The sequence below is a fragment of the Camelus bactrianus genome, chromosome 35, assembly GCF_048773025.1.
Source record: "Camelus bactrianus isolate YW-2024 breed Bactrian camel chromosome 35, ASM4877302v1, whole genome shotgun sequence".
Taxonomy (NCBI): Eukaryota; Metazoa; Chordata; class Mammalia; order Artiodactyla; family Camelidae; genus Camelus; species Camelus bactrianus.
In genome coordinates this window covers 9,618,364-9,634,279 of record NC_133573.1, presented here as the reverse complement: position 1 = coordinate 9,634,279, position 15,916 = coordinate 9,618,364, and the positions used below count along the sequence as shown (strand labels likewise).

At 45.4% G+C, this 15,916-nt stretch overlaps 1 protein-coding gene across 3 annotated transcripts in view; it reads left to right on the top strand.

The window, feature by feature from the left end:
• ITGB1 (integrin subunit beta 1) overlaps positions 1 to 15,916 on the top strand; it is a 38,992-nt gene that overhangs the window by 3,690 nt on the left and 19,386 nt on the right. For all 3 annotated transcript variants that reach the window (XM_074358220.1, XM_074358219.1, XM_074358221.1), the window contains exons 2-3: positions 12,987 to 13,053; positions 13,790 to 13,875. In XM_074358220.1, the coding sequence (XP_074214321.1) occupies positions 12,987 to 13,053; positions 13,790 to 13,875 (153 nt within the window). The remainder of the gene's footprint in view (positions 1 to 12,986; positions 13,054 to 13,789; positions 13,876 to 15,916) is intronic.

The following is a 15,916-nucleotide window of genomic DNA, read 5'->3' as shown; positions in this document are numbered from 1 at the left end:
ATATTATAAATATATATTTTAATCTTATTACTTTAGGGTTTAAATTTTTATTATGATTTGTAATGTCTTAATACATTGCTGTAGAAGTGCATGCATTTTAGTTTATAAATACATATTTTGGGGTACATGTATTTTTTTTTTTTTAATAATAAAAGTGAGTGATTAGAAAGCATTGGAGACCCTGGTAAGGGGATGACGTGGGTGGGGCTACAAGAACCACGAATGTGGGATGCAGGGCTGGTGAGTCTGAGGTAAGAGGAGAAAGGAGGTAAGAGGAGAAAGGAGCGAAGGGGCCCAGGTTCTGGCTAGGAGGTGGCCACAGTGGATGGTGCTGGTGGGCTCAGGGTGGGAGGGGAGCTAAGCTCAGCCTGGACAGCCTGGTTGGGCTCTGAGGGGTGGGCTCTTAGCCTGTATGAGCTGGCTGGCGCCGGAGGCTGCAGTTGAAAGGACCGCAGTGAGTGTGTGGAGTGAAAAGGGCGTGAGAGGCCAGGAGAAGGAATCCAGGAGAGCCCCCCCCCCCCCGTGTGTGTTTGCAATTCCGATTCCTTCACGTGACACCTTGGTGAGTGACCTGGGTATCTTTGAGTTTTACCTGTGATGAGTGTGCTTGGGGTGCAGAGCAATGCTTCTTAGAGAAGTCGTGTGAAGCAGTAAAGGGTTCTTGACTGGAGAGCCCTGGGTTCATGCAGGCTGTGCCCAGGTTTCTCTGTGACTTGGTTTGTGTGTCTGCACCATGGGGGGTCTCCTGGTTTCTTCCTGTCCCTGGCGAGCTGCTGTGTGACCTGGCACCGCAGAAGACGGCGCTTCTTGCTCTCTGTCACCATCGGCACCCCGGGGGGCGGTGCTGTGCCAGGTCACTGCTTCCAGAGAGCCTGCCGGTGCCCAGCAGCCCCATGTGCCACGGATGGCTCGGGTCGGGATGCAGCTCCGTCGTCCCTTGCGTTTGAATCCATCCGTGCTCTGAGTGCGGGTCACAGGGCGGTGCGGTGCTGGGGCTGTTGTGGGCCCGGAAGCTGCCTGGGGCCTTGCTGTCTAGTTGGGACAAGTTGGGTTCAGTCCAGGGAACCACAACAAATACCGCAGAATGTTCTACACAGCATACCATCCCAGATAGCATTCTCCAGTAGATTTTGAGAAAAAGATCTGCATTGGCTTGAATGGGTTGGGAAGGCTTGTGGAGGAGCTTGGAACAGCGTGAGCAAAGGGCTGGATGGCAGGTGTGACATGACCAAAGGACAGCATGGTTATGGTTAGAAGGCTGGATCCAGTCTAGCTTCGCAAATGAATACTGTTTGTCTACTCTGATACACGATTGTACGTATATAAAATACATACGCATTTATGTTATACATATAAATAAGACGAAGGATGTACAAAGTGAAGGCCTGGACCCTGACCCTCTAGCTCCAGTCTGGTGTGGTTCACAGCATGAACACAATTATAACAAATTTGAGGTAAAACAACACTGGATTACTGAGCATCACTGAAGGTCTGACGCTTACTGTGCTGGACACTCTTAGGATTATGTTTGGGGACCACAGAGAAAGGAGTAGTTAATTCTTCTTGTGGTTGAAGAGGTGAAGAGCCAGTGAAGGCCAAAAAAATGTCAGGTAGGTAAAGGAAAAATTAGTATTTAATTTTGTTCTAGGGAATATTGTTTCAGAGGAGTGATGAGGACAGTATTTATGTGAAAAATTTATTGGGAATATGCCATTTGAAGTTGAAGTCCTGTTTCAGTTTATAAATGTTTATGGAACGAATATGTAAATAATTTAAGCTGTCTTACTCTATGAAATTAGGAATAGCGGTTTATTAGCTCTCCAGTATTTGATAGTTTATGCATGATTTGTATTATGATTTCATTGCTTCTCAAAAGGAGGTGCTGGTGGGTCATATTTGATTATTGGAGGTGGAGATTGTAGTTTGAAAAAGTGCATGTAGTATTGAGTTTATATTAGGAAAACACAATGGGGGAATGGTTTTGTGACTACTGAGGAAGTGTGGGTTTAAAAAGATTGAGAGCTGTCGTGTGGTCACTCAGGCTCTTGTGTTTAGAAGTCAGTGAATGAGTTGAAGAGCAAGAAAAAATTCAGTAATCAAGTAGGCTGCCACCTATAAGTCACTGTAAAAATACTTGTTAAGAACTTGTATGTTTATGGTCATATTTTATCCTTGCAACTGTTCTAAGGTAGATAGTATTCCCAGCTTAGTGCTGAGTAAAATGAGAAATTGATTTCTCCCTGTATTTAGTGAGGTTTTATAACATTTACTTTATACATATATATATTTAAAATATACTCAACACTGGGCAGAGAAAAATACGGTCAAAATTTATTAAATTTTGATCATCAAGTGAGAATTTTGGAGTGATCTACCTAACAAGTGGGTAAAATTAGACAATTTGGGAACATAACAGTTCTCCATATCTGAAAATGTGTGGAACAAAAACAAATTCTTTCAAGTGCTTATTGAAATGGTTAATTAGGGATGGTTAACTTTTCCTGGAGCTCTTTTCAAAATAATCTTCATAAACTTGCTCCAAAGTGAAATTCTCAACCAAAATCGTTGCTAACTTACTCTTCTCTTGCCCTGACAGGGAAGGGCCAAGTCTGTAGACATAGACTAGTATAAAGGAGGAACAGCTCACCAGGCTGGCTTGAAAAATACCAGGTGCTTGGTAATGTCTTATCTTTTGAGTGGGAGGAGGAGGATCTGGGAAGAACTAAGTTCAGGCAACTTTTCAGGCTTGTTTTGCAGCAGCCCTCAGTATTATGACTTAATAGCTTTGTTTAAAGTGTTTGTTTTTTGCTTATATTTTAAGCCTCTCCTTTTGCAGCCTTTTAAGTTTATTTTGTGCCCACTCACCTTTTTTTTTTTTTTTTTTGAGGTTCATGCTTAATTCATTTTTTTTTCCATCCTCACAGAAAGGTTTTGGGAGGAGGTGGTGGTGGTACACCAGTTACCTGTTCATTGGCTCACCGTTGGCTGTTTCATGTTTCTTACTGCCTTGAAGTGTTTTGAATTCCGTGTGGTTTTTGTCAAGCTTTTGTCAACGTTTTGTCAACGTGCTCTTCTGTCACGTTGATTCTGTTCTGCATGGTTGTGTGTCATAGAGAGGATTTCAACTTAAATTTTCTTCCTTAGCTCTAGTTTTCCCTCTAGTTTTGTGGTCTTACTGCTTTTGATCGCTGTAAGATCTATTTGATACGTTCCAAATTCCTTGAAGAGCATAATGGCTTCATTCTTCTTTCAGAAAAGATCCTTCACTTTTTGTGCTGTGGACATTTTCCCTAGTTGTTGGGTTCTGAGCTCTCGCTTTCCGCCACTTCCAGCTTCTTGATCTTTGAAGCTTTTTATTTGCCAGCCTGCAGCCTGTCTTTCCCCTCACGCTCGGTGTGGGTGATGACAGTTGATCTTCCATGTTCTCATTTTCTTGGAGAAGGTGGGGAGAGTAGTCATTCAATGAGCTTTTGTCTGTTACTCTGTAATTTTACTCACATAACTAGCCCTGTTGTGAGGCATTCTCTGATTTCAGATTGTTTGGTAGCCTGTGACTTTGGAGCAGCCCACCCTTTGTTGTTGGACTAACTAGCCTCAGGCTGATAGTCCTTGGGTAAAAAGGGGTCAGTAGGGAGTTTTAGGAAGTTGGGTAGTTCAGGCTGCTGTGGGAATTATTTCTGTGGGTGGAAAGGGGCTTCAGATGAGACTAGGTGCATCTTTGCCTTGGAGCACTCTGCCTCTTCTCTTTCCTGTTCCCTCTTTTGTGTCCCCCTTCATCCTTTCTGCTCTGTTTTTGTTAATCATTAATTCTGGTTTATTATTTGGGCTGTAAACACCTCCATGGTCACCACCACACTCTTTCCTGCCAGATGGGGGTGGGGGAGGGTTGAATTGTCCTCTTCTTGTTGCTGCATTCACCCCCAGTGCTCACCCTCGAATTCGGTGGCCTTCACGTGTCAGGGCTTCAGAGTCCCTCCATTCACGCTGTCCCATCTGGTTGCTCTGCGGGGAGAAGCAGGGTGAGCTGCCCCTGAACTCTAGGCTTGCCGTGTGGCTCTGAGTTCTTTTCCTGGACCACATTGATTTGTACATACTAATCTGTTACTGGATTATTTAGTTTTTCCCTTTTAAAAGCAGATGCAGATACAGAAAGTAATGATGGTGGTACAGACTTGGGATGAATCCAACTTTATTATATTTCTAGGAGAGATTTATGATAAACCTCAATGTAGTTACCTGAGTCTTTCCCACCGTTTAGGTGAACAGGTTTAAAATGTTAGGACATAAAAATGGAAGCAGACTCTCTCTGGAAGACAGTATTTGTTGAGAACCCTTAACGTTTCTTTTTAGAAACCTGCTCATGCTGAAAGCTTGGGCTTTTGAATCATGCCTGGGTTCACGTCCCAGCTTTGTCATGTGTCTGTCTGGCACGTGGTAGAGATGCAACAAATATTTGTTGACTTAATTAGTTGTGTTGAATAAAAATATGCTCTTGTGCAAAGCTTTTATAGAAAGAAATCTGTTTTGGATGACTTCTTTTGGTGCTGTTCCCTTGTGGGCATAGTTGGCTTTTGATCACCTAATTTTAAAACTTGAAATAAATATAACTCACCACATTTTTTTTCCCTTTTCCACATTATTTTAAAAGTAATTTTTCTCTAAAGTGTAATTGTTTAATTTCTGCAAATATTAGTACATATACAGTTTCTAAAGATACTGTCTGGAAATGTAAACAGAAATGTCACACACTGTTAAAAACAGTAATAAATAATAAGTATGTATTTTAGCAGTTTGAATAGCTCATAAAACTGCGTTTAACCTTGATGAATAAAGATGGGTTTACAGTGGAGATTGAAATAATTATGTGTAATTTTTGACAAGGGGAACAATTGCCCATATTTGGGGTTTTAAACACTAAAATGAGATTGGGGGAGATGTTTAAGATTATTAATTGTTCAAGGAATGAATTATGACTCTCTAGATAAGATTACATATAGTAAGAAATAATGTCTGAAATGCTTTTGTAGGAACGGACTGTAGCTGTGGATGTACTCATGAAATTAAACAATTAAAATAACTTGTTTGGCCTCGATTCAGTGTGAAGGACTAAGAAATAAACTCACAGAGCACTTTAAGTCCTTTCCACTTCTGTGCTCTGAGTCAGCTCTAACAGTAGAAGGATGTTCTTTTTTTTTTTTGTAAAACAGTGACTGAGCAGGCCTTCAAAAAGTTGTAGCTTAATGTAATGGCGCACAAAGTCAGGTCACAGCTTCTGGTTTCAGATGGTCTGGTTTCATTTACACCTGTGCGATTTTGGAGACGTCATTTACCCTTTCTGTGGTTTGGTTTTCTCATCTGTAAAACAAGATAATGTCATTCCGAGTGTCATAGAGTTACTTAGAGGAGCTAGATTGCTGTTACTATTTTTATTATTACTGTCATTATTGTATTCATTTGAAAGTGTTGAAATGAAAGGGGCTAACCTTTTGTTACAAATTACCTTAGATCAACGAAACTCAATTCCTGTGTTACCTTATCCAGCCTCTCAGTGAGCAGGTGCCCTTGTTTTAAGTGTCCTTAGTGGCCTCAGTCCCTGCGTGAATCCGACTGGGACACAGCCTTGGAGGCAACTTCCTACTAGAAGATGTCTTTTCAGGGCAGTTTCCTCCTTTCTGTCAGCCTCTCCGAGGCTTGCTCCCTGATGACAGAAGCCACCTCAAGTCACTCTTCCGTGTTTCTGTGTGAGGTATGTTATCTTCCACCCTGACCCTTTTTTAAGGTGGTTTGTGTTACTAACATTCAGAAATGTTTTATCTAATGTAGCAAGGAAAACACAGGTTCTGCTGCTTTTATTATTTTACATATAAAGTGTTAGAAAGTAGGATAATCCTACTGAAATGTGGAACCTAGAATAATTACGCTTAACATAATGATTAGTATCTAATTAATGTAATAATTACCACCTGATTAAACCTTATTATACAGTATAGTAAGGTTTTGATACTGTAGCAAAATAGTGGAATGGTTATAAAAACCAACACCATGGTTTACAGTTGTGTGGTTCTGACCCTCACACCTCCTCCTTTTTTCCATGTCTTATGTTTCATCTGGAGCCAGTCCAGAGTCTTCTGGTTGTAATTATGATTGAGAAACAAACCATTCAAATGTAGTTAACTTCTCTATGCAGTCAGGGTGGCGCTGAGCTCCGGCTGTAAGTGTCCTGCCGACGACCACGGTGTCACCTCAGCACTCACGAGGTGCCAGATGCCCTTAAACGTTTCATATTTACAGCTCATTTAAACTTCACATAACCCCTATGCGGTAGGTACTACTGTGTCCATTTTAAAGATGAGGAAACTGAGGCACAGGTTAAGTAACTTGCCAGTGTCACTGACCTCCTAGGGGTTGATGGGGGGTGAGTCTAGGTGCCTGGCTGCGCAGCCCGCCGTGAGCTCTTGTGTGCTGGCGGTGGGCACAGCCCTCTACTCGCCCTCGTTAAGCTCACTGGTCTTATGGACACCTTAGACTGTCTCCAGTTATCCTTAGGGCCTTTATTAAATCCTAAGGTACCATACCAGGCACAGAGAACACGAAGCAGTGCCTTCTAGGAGATGACCGTTCACACAGTGGATCGTTGGTACACATGTGCAGCGGGCGGGCTGAGCTGCGCACGTCTTCAGTGCTCAGTCTTAGAACAAAGCTTGTATTTGTTGTAGCACATGTGTGTGTCTCTAGTGAACCACCAGCTTCAGGTCCCTCCCCAGGTTTTCCCATCGTTGGGGGTCTCGGGAGTTCACGCAGGCCGTCACCCTCACTCCCGGGGCCAGCAGTGTTCCTGCTCTTTCAGCTCCAGTGGCCCAAGCACCAGGCTAGAAACAGAAACTCTGCCCCCTCACTTGGTCCTGGCCTCCTCTGGTTCCTGCCGCTGCTGCGCAAAGCAGCAGGTCACTCTGGCCCACTGCATCTTCCCCCAGCGCTTCTGTCTTTCCAGTCCCTGGGGCTTCTCCAGCAAGTCCCTTGTCTGTCCGCAGGGCGAGGGGCCGGCAGCAGCCCTCAGGGCGGAGGCACGGGCATTCTTGGAATTGTGGGACCTGTGGGGACTGGAACTGATAACCCACTTCTCCATGCTGACCCTCCCCCGGACCCGCTTTCTGCAGCGTCTCTTGATACCTGAGGGGGTTGGTTCCTGGACCCCCAAAGAAACCCAGTCCACGATATTCTAGTCTCTATCATATGGTACAGTGTTTGCATAGAATGTCTGCAGTTCCTCACACATACTTTAAATCATCTCTGGGTGACTTACAATAGCTCCTAAATGTGACTACCTGTGCAGGGCAGATTCAAGTTTTGCTTTTTGAAGCTTCCTGGGAAGTTTTTTTAAAAATATATTTCCATCTGCAGTTGGTTGGAACTGCTGATGGAGCCCACTGGTACAGAGGGCCCCTGTGGACCCTTCTCGGAGCTTGTCAGTAAGACCCAGCCCCAGGCGGTTACCTACCCCGCTGTGGTGACCAGGTGCCCTGGTTCTGGCTTTTCCTCTCCTTGGCTCACTCTCCCCCGGGTCACCTTCGAAGAAGCTGCTTGCGCACACGCTCTTGTCTCGGGCTGTGCTTGGGGAATGAACCACAGCTAAGCCAGGGCCTGACACTGCCTCCTCCCCTGGACCTTTGACCCCAGCCTGCCTGTCTCTGGGTGGTAACTGCCCCTGCGTCCCAGCTCTCCCCACCTGGTCCATGCAGCCCCTGGCTCCCCCGTGCCTGGTCTCTAGGCCTTTGTCCTCTGTGTTTTATCAGCAGCGCCATGTCTGCCTCCTGCACTGGCTCTGTAAACTGGAGTTCATTCATCTATTTCTGGATTGGCGTCTGAGGACCTATGGGGGATAGTCTCAGTGATTTGAGTGTTTTTACAAGAATTTTTAAGAATTTGAGGCTTTTGTGCTAATAATTATAATAATAAACAACCAACACGTGAATTAACTGGTTGACCCCCGTGTAGCTGAGTCTGTCTACATTCTTTCAGTGGCTGTGTTGGTTTGTGTGTGAGAATGAGTTTTGGTTCATAATGTACAAGAATGTGGAGTGTGAGGCACTTTATATGCAGCTGAAGTTGGCTGCGGTATACTTAAGTGAATTGACAGGTGTTACACGAGGGTGGCTATGGTAACTGCTATTAAAGAGGGTCTGCATCTTAACTAAATCTGAGAAACTCTTCTTTCCTGGGCTTGTAAATAATGTACATGAAAAATGTCAAACAATTTAATGTATTTCTGCAAAAACTTTTGAGCACTGACTTTGTGCTAAGCATTTCTAGGACCTGTAACTGAATAAATAAGACACAAGAAGGCCCTGTGTTCTTGGCGCTCAGAACCTACTAGGGTAGACGCTTGTTAACAGGTGTTTCCAAGCAAGACGGGTGCTGGAAACGTGCCTGCATGGATCAGGGTGTCCGTTAGCTGCTGGGCCTCACTCAGCATCACTCTGCAGTCCTGTTGCATCGTGCTGATTTTCGTCAGTCCCCTGCCCCTCTGCCCCTTTCTCCCAGCACTCGTCCTCGCTTCCTGTTTCAGCAAAAAACGTAAGCTGTCATGTGTGAACCCTCTCGGCTTCTTACCCCTGCTCGGGCTTAGAGCTGCTGCACCTCTGTTCAGGGTAATGGGCGTCTTCCCTCTGTCCCTCTTTGCCTGGAGGAGGCCCGGCTGCAGCAGTCTGTCTTCCTGTGTCTCCTCCTCCTCCAGTCTGCCTGCCGCGCCCCTCTCTTCCCCAGTGTTCTGTTCTTCCTGGTCTCATCCATCTTCATGATTTCATTGCTGTCTGTGTGATGACAACTCTCAGGTGTGTGTCCCTGAGTCTGAATCTTCCCCCGAGAGCCACTCCCAGGGGCCTTCCTACTTGGCGTCTTAGATACCCGCAAGCATTTCACGCTCCACGTTTCTAAGTCAGCATCAGTGTTCTCTGCCCTGACTACATCCCCTTCTGCAGTCTTGGTTTGGATGTGGTGATTACTTTCTGTCACCTCCTTACCCAAGCAGCCACCAGAGCCTCCTTGTCACGACTGTGGCGTCTTGTCCATTGTCACCCTGGAGCCTTGTCAGTAAACTTTGCGCCCATCCAGTGGCTCCTGTCTTGCCGTTCATCCTTTATCCCAGAATCTTCTGCCACGTGTATGGTGTCATCCTGCCTCCCTGTGCCATTTTCCCAGGCTCCTCGCTACATAATAGAACTTAAGGTTCTCTGTAACCTGACTGTGACCTCCTGCCTTGTGGGTCTTGGTTTCTGTCATTTCCAACTTACAACTAAGCCTCAGAAATACTTACGCCTTTTAAGACTCTTTTTGGCCTTTATGATATTTTAAGATTTTAACATTACTTGTACTCATTGTAGAACATCACAGGGATAAACTAATCACTGACCCCACCAGCCAGATTTAACTACAAATAACGTTTAAATATTTTTTTCTGGTTTTTTTTTTCCCCCTATAAAAATAGGAAGAGCAGGTCAATTCCAGCTTGGGGGAGGGAGGGGAGTCACCCAGTTGTAAATGTTTGGGAACAAGACTGGAGGGAGGGGCTCTGCGGCGCGGCCTGGCCCGCAGCCCTCTGCCTGGGCCTTGCCCTTTCTGGCCAGAACGCTGCCACCTCCGTGGAGCCTCTGACCCTCCAGGCAGAGCGCGGTGTCCTCGGCGCACTTTGTCCTTATCTTCATGGTGGAAGTCATCCCGTCGTGTTGTAGTTGTTCATGTGCTTGTCTCTGAACTGAAGGTTCTCTGAGACAGCGATGCTGCATCTGCAGGGAGGGCACAGAGCTGGCTGAGGGGAGCTTCCAGAGGCGGGGCCACGTGGTCGGCCGGCACAGGGCAACAGGAGAGGACAGCCACGTGTTTCAGTGGTGTCTGGGGGCCGCTTTGTGTGACTTCTGTAAGGGGTAAGCTGAGTATCTCACTAGGTCCATGTTGTAGGCAGTCAAGAAATTGTTGAAGGAAGGATGAATGAATGAAAGTGTGCAGAGGGGTGAGAGAAGGCTTCGGAAGTTTTCTTTCGCAAGAGCAGTTTGACAGGTGTGGTGGGAAGTGGGTTACATGAGTGGAGGGGAAAGTCAGAGGTCACGGGATGGAGACCAGTGTGAGACCACCTGTTTCTAGACCTTTGACCATAAGGAAGACAGCGTGTAGGGTAGGCCCGGCCTCTCCTAAGGAACTGTTCTGTGCGGAGGCTCTTGCTGGGAGATGCCTCAGGGCGCCTTCCCCAGCACGAGGGTCCCGCAAGGACAGGCCCCATGCTCAGGAGTGTGGTCTGCAGGCCTGGGGGTCCCCCAAGGGCGCTTGGACCAGCGCTGCCTTAGGACTTTCCGAAGTGTGGAGGCCTTGGTCCTGCCTCCTGGCACACGGGCAGGAGGGGATACCCGGTGCTGCCCAAGGCTGCTTCCTCCCGGTTGGCCGCCTGCTGGCCTCCTGGCCACTTCTGCCTGAGCCCCCCCTCCCCCGCCTTCTCATGCCTTTTCTTTATCTTAATTGGCCTCTCGTTTCCGCGGGAAGGAAGCCTGCAGAAGCCTCTCACAGACGGGCCCGCGTCCCCACCCTTCAGCCGGTGCTGCCTGCTTCTGGGTCCGGCTGGGGCTCTTCAGAGGCAGGAGGGCCTCAGAAGGCGAGTCTTCAGCTTGTCAAGGTTTATAAAAGGAAAAGGACCATGGCGTTTAAAGTAATATTTAAAGCTACATGGCCTAAGAATGTTAGACGTTTTCTGTAATGGAACAACTTCCCCATAGTGGTGATTTTCTGAATTGTGTGATACTTTATGGTAAAGGTTTCCCAGCGCAGTTGAGTGGTCCTTAGAGTGGCCTGAGTCGGATCCTGAGGATGCACGTATCAGTCCATATATGGAACAAGTATTTGTTCTGTTCACTTTGTGTGGAAACTGCCCAGATGCTGTATTCATCACAGTCATGCGTTTCTTCCAGAGTCTTACTGTTCCAGGTCCTTTTAGTCATAGCTTTGGAATTGATAACATTATTTGAATTGCTTAGAATTGTAGTCTGCATGGGTTCATTGCACACTGGACCTCTTGGGCAGGCCTTAAAAGGTGAGCTGTCATGCATTTCACACTTCGGTGACCCTCGGCTTTGGTTGGGCTTTTGGATGCAGTCACAAGTGGTGTGTAAGCAAAACTACGCTTGTAGCACAACAGAACTGGCTGCTCTGAGCGCAGTTGCAGAGTGGATGACTGCAAGTTACTTGTATCGCTTTGCTCTGGGAAGCCAGCAGCAAATGCAAACTGCCTGTAGCAGCAGAAGAAACCAACTGTCTAGGGTGCTCAGAGTACACCTTTAAAGCACTCCCTCAGAGCTATGGGGCTGTATCCTGGGACGTAAGCCCTCCGAGATGGGAGATTTTAAAGGAAACACTTTTTTCTTATTAAAGGAAATTTACCAACAAAGAAAAAGATTCCACATGGTTACCCTGCCATAATTGTTTTTACTAAGAAACCAGAAGAATAAAAGAAATTAACTCTAACGATTAAGCCACAAATTAATCTACTGTCTTTATGTTATCCTTACGGTCTCTTTGGTTACTTTATATATACTGTTATTTTTACAAACCTGTCACTTTTAATGGGTTCTTTGCTTCGAGAATTATTCTATAAACCTTTGATGTGACTGCATTTCATTCTTAGGACCTGTAATGCGCCATCAGATTGATGCAGTTAGCCCTTTCCCTGTTACTGGAAATTTGGCATTTTTGCCTGATGTAAATGTGCTCGAGTTCCATACTGAACGTGTATGTGCATGTGCATGACCTTTTATACTTTTAATTATTTCCTTGGGATGAATTCCCAGTAGCTAGTTTACTGAGGCAGAGGGCAGAAACGTTCTTCATAGTTTTTGATATAGGTTGTTAAATTACCCCCCGCCCCATAATGCCAGTTTGCAGACTTCTCCCTGGTGTCTCTCAGCGGTTTGCACGAAGTTTTTGTTCTGTTAAGTTTTGTTGGGTTAAAATTTGCTTCCTAGTTTACCTTATATTGCTTTAATTTATATTTCTTTGATAAGTAACAGAGCTAACCTTTTGTTAGCTTTTTGGGGTTTTGGGGTGTGTGTTTGCTTTGCTTTGTTTTTCACTCTTGGGAAGGGGCAGCTGTTTCTGCATAACCGTCAGACTGGCTGCTAGTCCAGGAGCAGCAAGTGGCTAAGGGATGGGGTCAGAGACCTGTGCCGTGTCCGTCGTGACCAGCTCTGGTAAGGAGTGGATTAATGTCCTGAAAATCTTGATTCACAGAAATGATGTACCTAACGGTTGGAGTTTGGTATCCTCCTTAATACACAGAATCTTATTTAATTTTTTTTTAGAGATTCTAGAAGACAGTTAAGCCTCTTTTAAGTCTTCTTAGGCCCTTCCTCCCCCACTTTTGTGTAGTTTGTACATCTAGAAATTGTAGGGAATTGAACTGAATATTTTACTAGTTCCACAGATAGTTTCTGATTTTCTTGAAAGGAAAGAATTACAGGTTATCAAACTCAAAAATTGAGCTAGGGACTTGCGCAGGATGTTGGCCTTAGCCTTAGAGGAAACAAACTGTTGAAAGGCTGTGAGCAAGGGGGTGCCATGATCCAGGACTCTGACAGGTTCACTCTGACAGTGAGCATTGAGGTCACGGAGGCAGCTGGATGAGCCTGTTGGCCCCTGGGAGCCACAGAGATGGGAGATCCCCTGGGACAGAGCCTGGCAGCAGCAGCTTTTATGGTATAGGGATTCTTGACACTTGCTCTTTTTTTGAGCGCTCGTTAATTAAGTGTTACAGTGTATTTGATTGCGAGAAAAGCCAGAGTGGGTCCGAGGAGAGGGGTGATGGGTGTGGAGAAGGGTTGGAAGAGATGCCTTGAAGGGCGTTGCTTTTACCAAAGCAGAGGTAAGGGGAGGGTGACTGTGTGTGTGTAATGTGTTTTCTTATTTTTAATTGTTTTTTAAAATCTAACTTTGTACATTTTGTATTTCAGATGAATTTACAACTGATTTTCTGTATTGGACTGATCAGTTCAGTTTGCCTCGTATTTGGCCAAGCAGGTGAAAAAAGTTTCCTTGCTGTATTTTCATTTCAGTGCCTTGTGTTACTTTTGACCAGTTAGATTCCTGGGAAAACCCAAATCAGGTTGTTCTGCTCCTTCTGAGAGCCCTACAGGGCCCCACCTCCCCCGGAGAGAGGGCAGGGCCCTCCAGTGCCTGCTGGGCCCTCCATCGGGCTCTGCCTACACCCCTAGGATGGCGCTGGGGCAGGGTGCAACCCAGGGAGCCTCAGGGCTGCAGTGTTGAGTGAGCGTGCAGGTGGCAGGCCTGCTGACCCCACGTGGACCCAGCCCTGGACAGGATGAATATGGACTTGTCAGGTATTTAACAAACTACAGTGAAGGTGTCGGGGAGGGGGATGTGGGGTGTGGTAGTGTGAGTGAAATGAAAAGAAACAATACTTGGCCCAGTTGTAAGAAAACTCGTGACAATTACAACCATCCAACATGAGAGATGCTGAAATTACGCCTTTGGGAAAAGGTTAAGTGTATGGATTAATGGCACCTGTCTTTGCTATAGAAGACGAGAAAGGTAACTATGTCTTTTTATGGTTCTCTGCTGAGACGATCCAGAATTACCTCCCTGTGTGGGGGGATGGGGGGAGGTCTGAATCAGCTTAGTAACTAGGTTCACAGTATTCATATGTATTGAATTATTTGTCATTGTGATCGATTTGCCTCTATTTTCTCTCTTGAAACTTCAAGTAAAGTGGTCTCTTCTTTCTTTCTTCTGACAGATGAAAACAGATGTTTAAAAGCAAATGCCAAATCATGTGGAGAATGTATCCAGGCCGGGCCCAACTGTGGGTGGTGCACAAACGCAGTAAGTGGGCTCGCTCATGCCGCTTCACTTGCTCCTCAGTCACTGGTGTTGTCCAGAACTGTGTCCTTGAGGAGTGCCGGGTAGGACTTCCCGCTCAGATCAGCGTTCGTGGAAGGAGCGCTAGCTCTGTGCACAGCACCGCGTGGTGGTCTGGAGCACAGGGCCACTGGGCCCCTGGGGGATGCTGAGCGCTTGAGATACGGGTGCTCCAAGCTGAGAGTTGCTGTGAGCCTCCAATACACACCAGAGTGTGAAGACTTAGTGACTGGAAATCAACTAGACTTCAGTGTTTAAAGTATCAGTGATGCTGAACTGCTAATATTTTGTATATGATGTTAAAATTAATTTCACCTGTTCTTTTTTATTTTTTCTTAGTGTGGCTGCTAGACAGGTAAAGTACACACAGCTCTCGCCTGTGTGACACGCTTTATGTTTCTGTTGGACAGCTTCCCAAAACACTAGCTGTTTAATTTGACCGTTTTTGTCCCCTGTCCCACCCCCTTTTTTTTGATGGGAGAGGTATAAATTGATCTTCCTAATTGTGTTTTAATTAAACTAACATAGACTTGATGTGTGTTCTGGTCCGAGCCCCTTGGGGTTAGGGTATAAATTGTCTTCCGTGCACTGGTCATCATAGTACCTTCCGCAGAGCTCACTAAATGTTGAACTAATGCATGAAGGAATGAATGCTAAGTCAGAACTGGAGGTAAAGGGGAGTCATTTTGAGGATATTTAATCTATTCACAGTGAATAATGTCAGAAGGTCAAAGACTTACAGTTTGTTTTTACCCAGGCATTTGACCCCACATTCAAGTGCCTGTTTTGGGGGCATAGCTGGTCAAATAGCAGATACTTCGTGTGGTTTGACCCTACGAAAGACAGAACGGCAGGTTTTGTTTTGTTACTTCAAAATTTTCCTGATGGCACTTTCTGTTCCCCTAAAACGATGTTCTGGAGTTAAACTGCAGACAGTGGAGAACTCAGGGAGTTCTCTGAGTGTCTCAGGCGAGGCGGACTTAACTGGAACTCTTGATTTTCATGCCTGGAAAATGAGCATGTGACGCCTCTTTTTATCTGTGTTGTGACAAGAGTTGAATGAACTTAAAGCAGTTTCACCTAGAAGGTTCTAGATAAGTGGTACCTGCTCCAGCAGCAGTTCTAATTTCATGAGGGTTGTAGTTGATCTGGGTTTAGGGTTATCCTAGCCAAGCTGATCTTTCAGCAGTTTAGGCTGTGGTCTTCGTGGCATAATTCTTAAACTAGTGACGCTCTTTTGGGGTGTGTTTAGTGTTTACTTGAGTGCTGTGATCTTAGTTTTCTGGATTGGCTGATTTGTGGAAACGGGCAGTCCGCTGGGCCCCGGGCTCTGGTGGCGTTTGAGCTTAGATTGCACGTGATCGTGGTAGTGCTCTGACCCATGGGGCCCCCTCCCAGTCATTCTAATAAGTACAGAAAGGCTCTCATTCATTGAGTGTTGTTTCCCTTAAGAAATAACTGACCAGAACTGCTGTGTCCTTTGTATTTAGCCCCCTCACTTTATGCAGCACCGTGACACTGGTGGGTAATAAATAGCACATAAAACTGAACATAAAGTGACCCCAATAAAAGGCAGGCCCTCATTTGCCCAGTGTCTAGCTTAGAGAAGATTTTTTGGCCAACTGAATACAACATTTTTAGGGATATATGTGAAATGATCAAATGTCTTTTACAATAAGCACACATTTTTAAATAATACACACATTTACACATGTACGCTGCCATTGCCCCCCTCCCCATTTCATGAAAACCTTACTTAGAATCTTTATATACATCTTAACAGCGGTGTTTTTGCTTTCACTAAGGTACGTCTTAGTCATTGGATAAAAATTTTTATTTCTGTCTAAGTTGTTTGAGGTGTAATGCATTTTGAAATCACTTCACTACTGGAAATTTTACCCTGTGCCAAAAGTACCATGTACAGACCACTCCATACCACTAAGACCTTATTTTATTTTTATAAAATTCACCCTATTTTATTTTTATAAAATTCACCCAAATATAT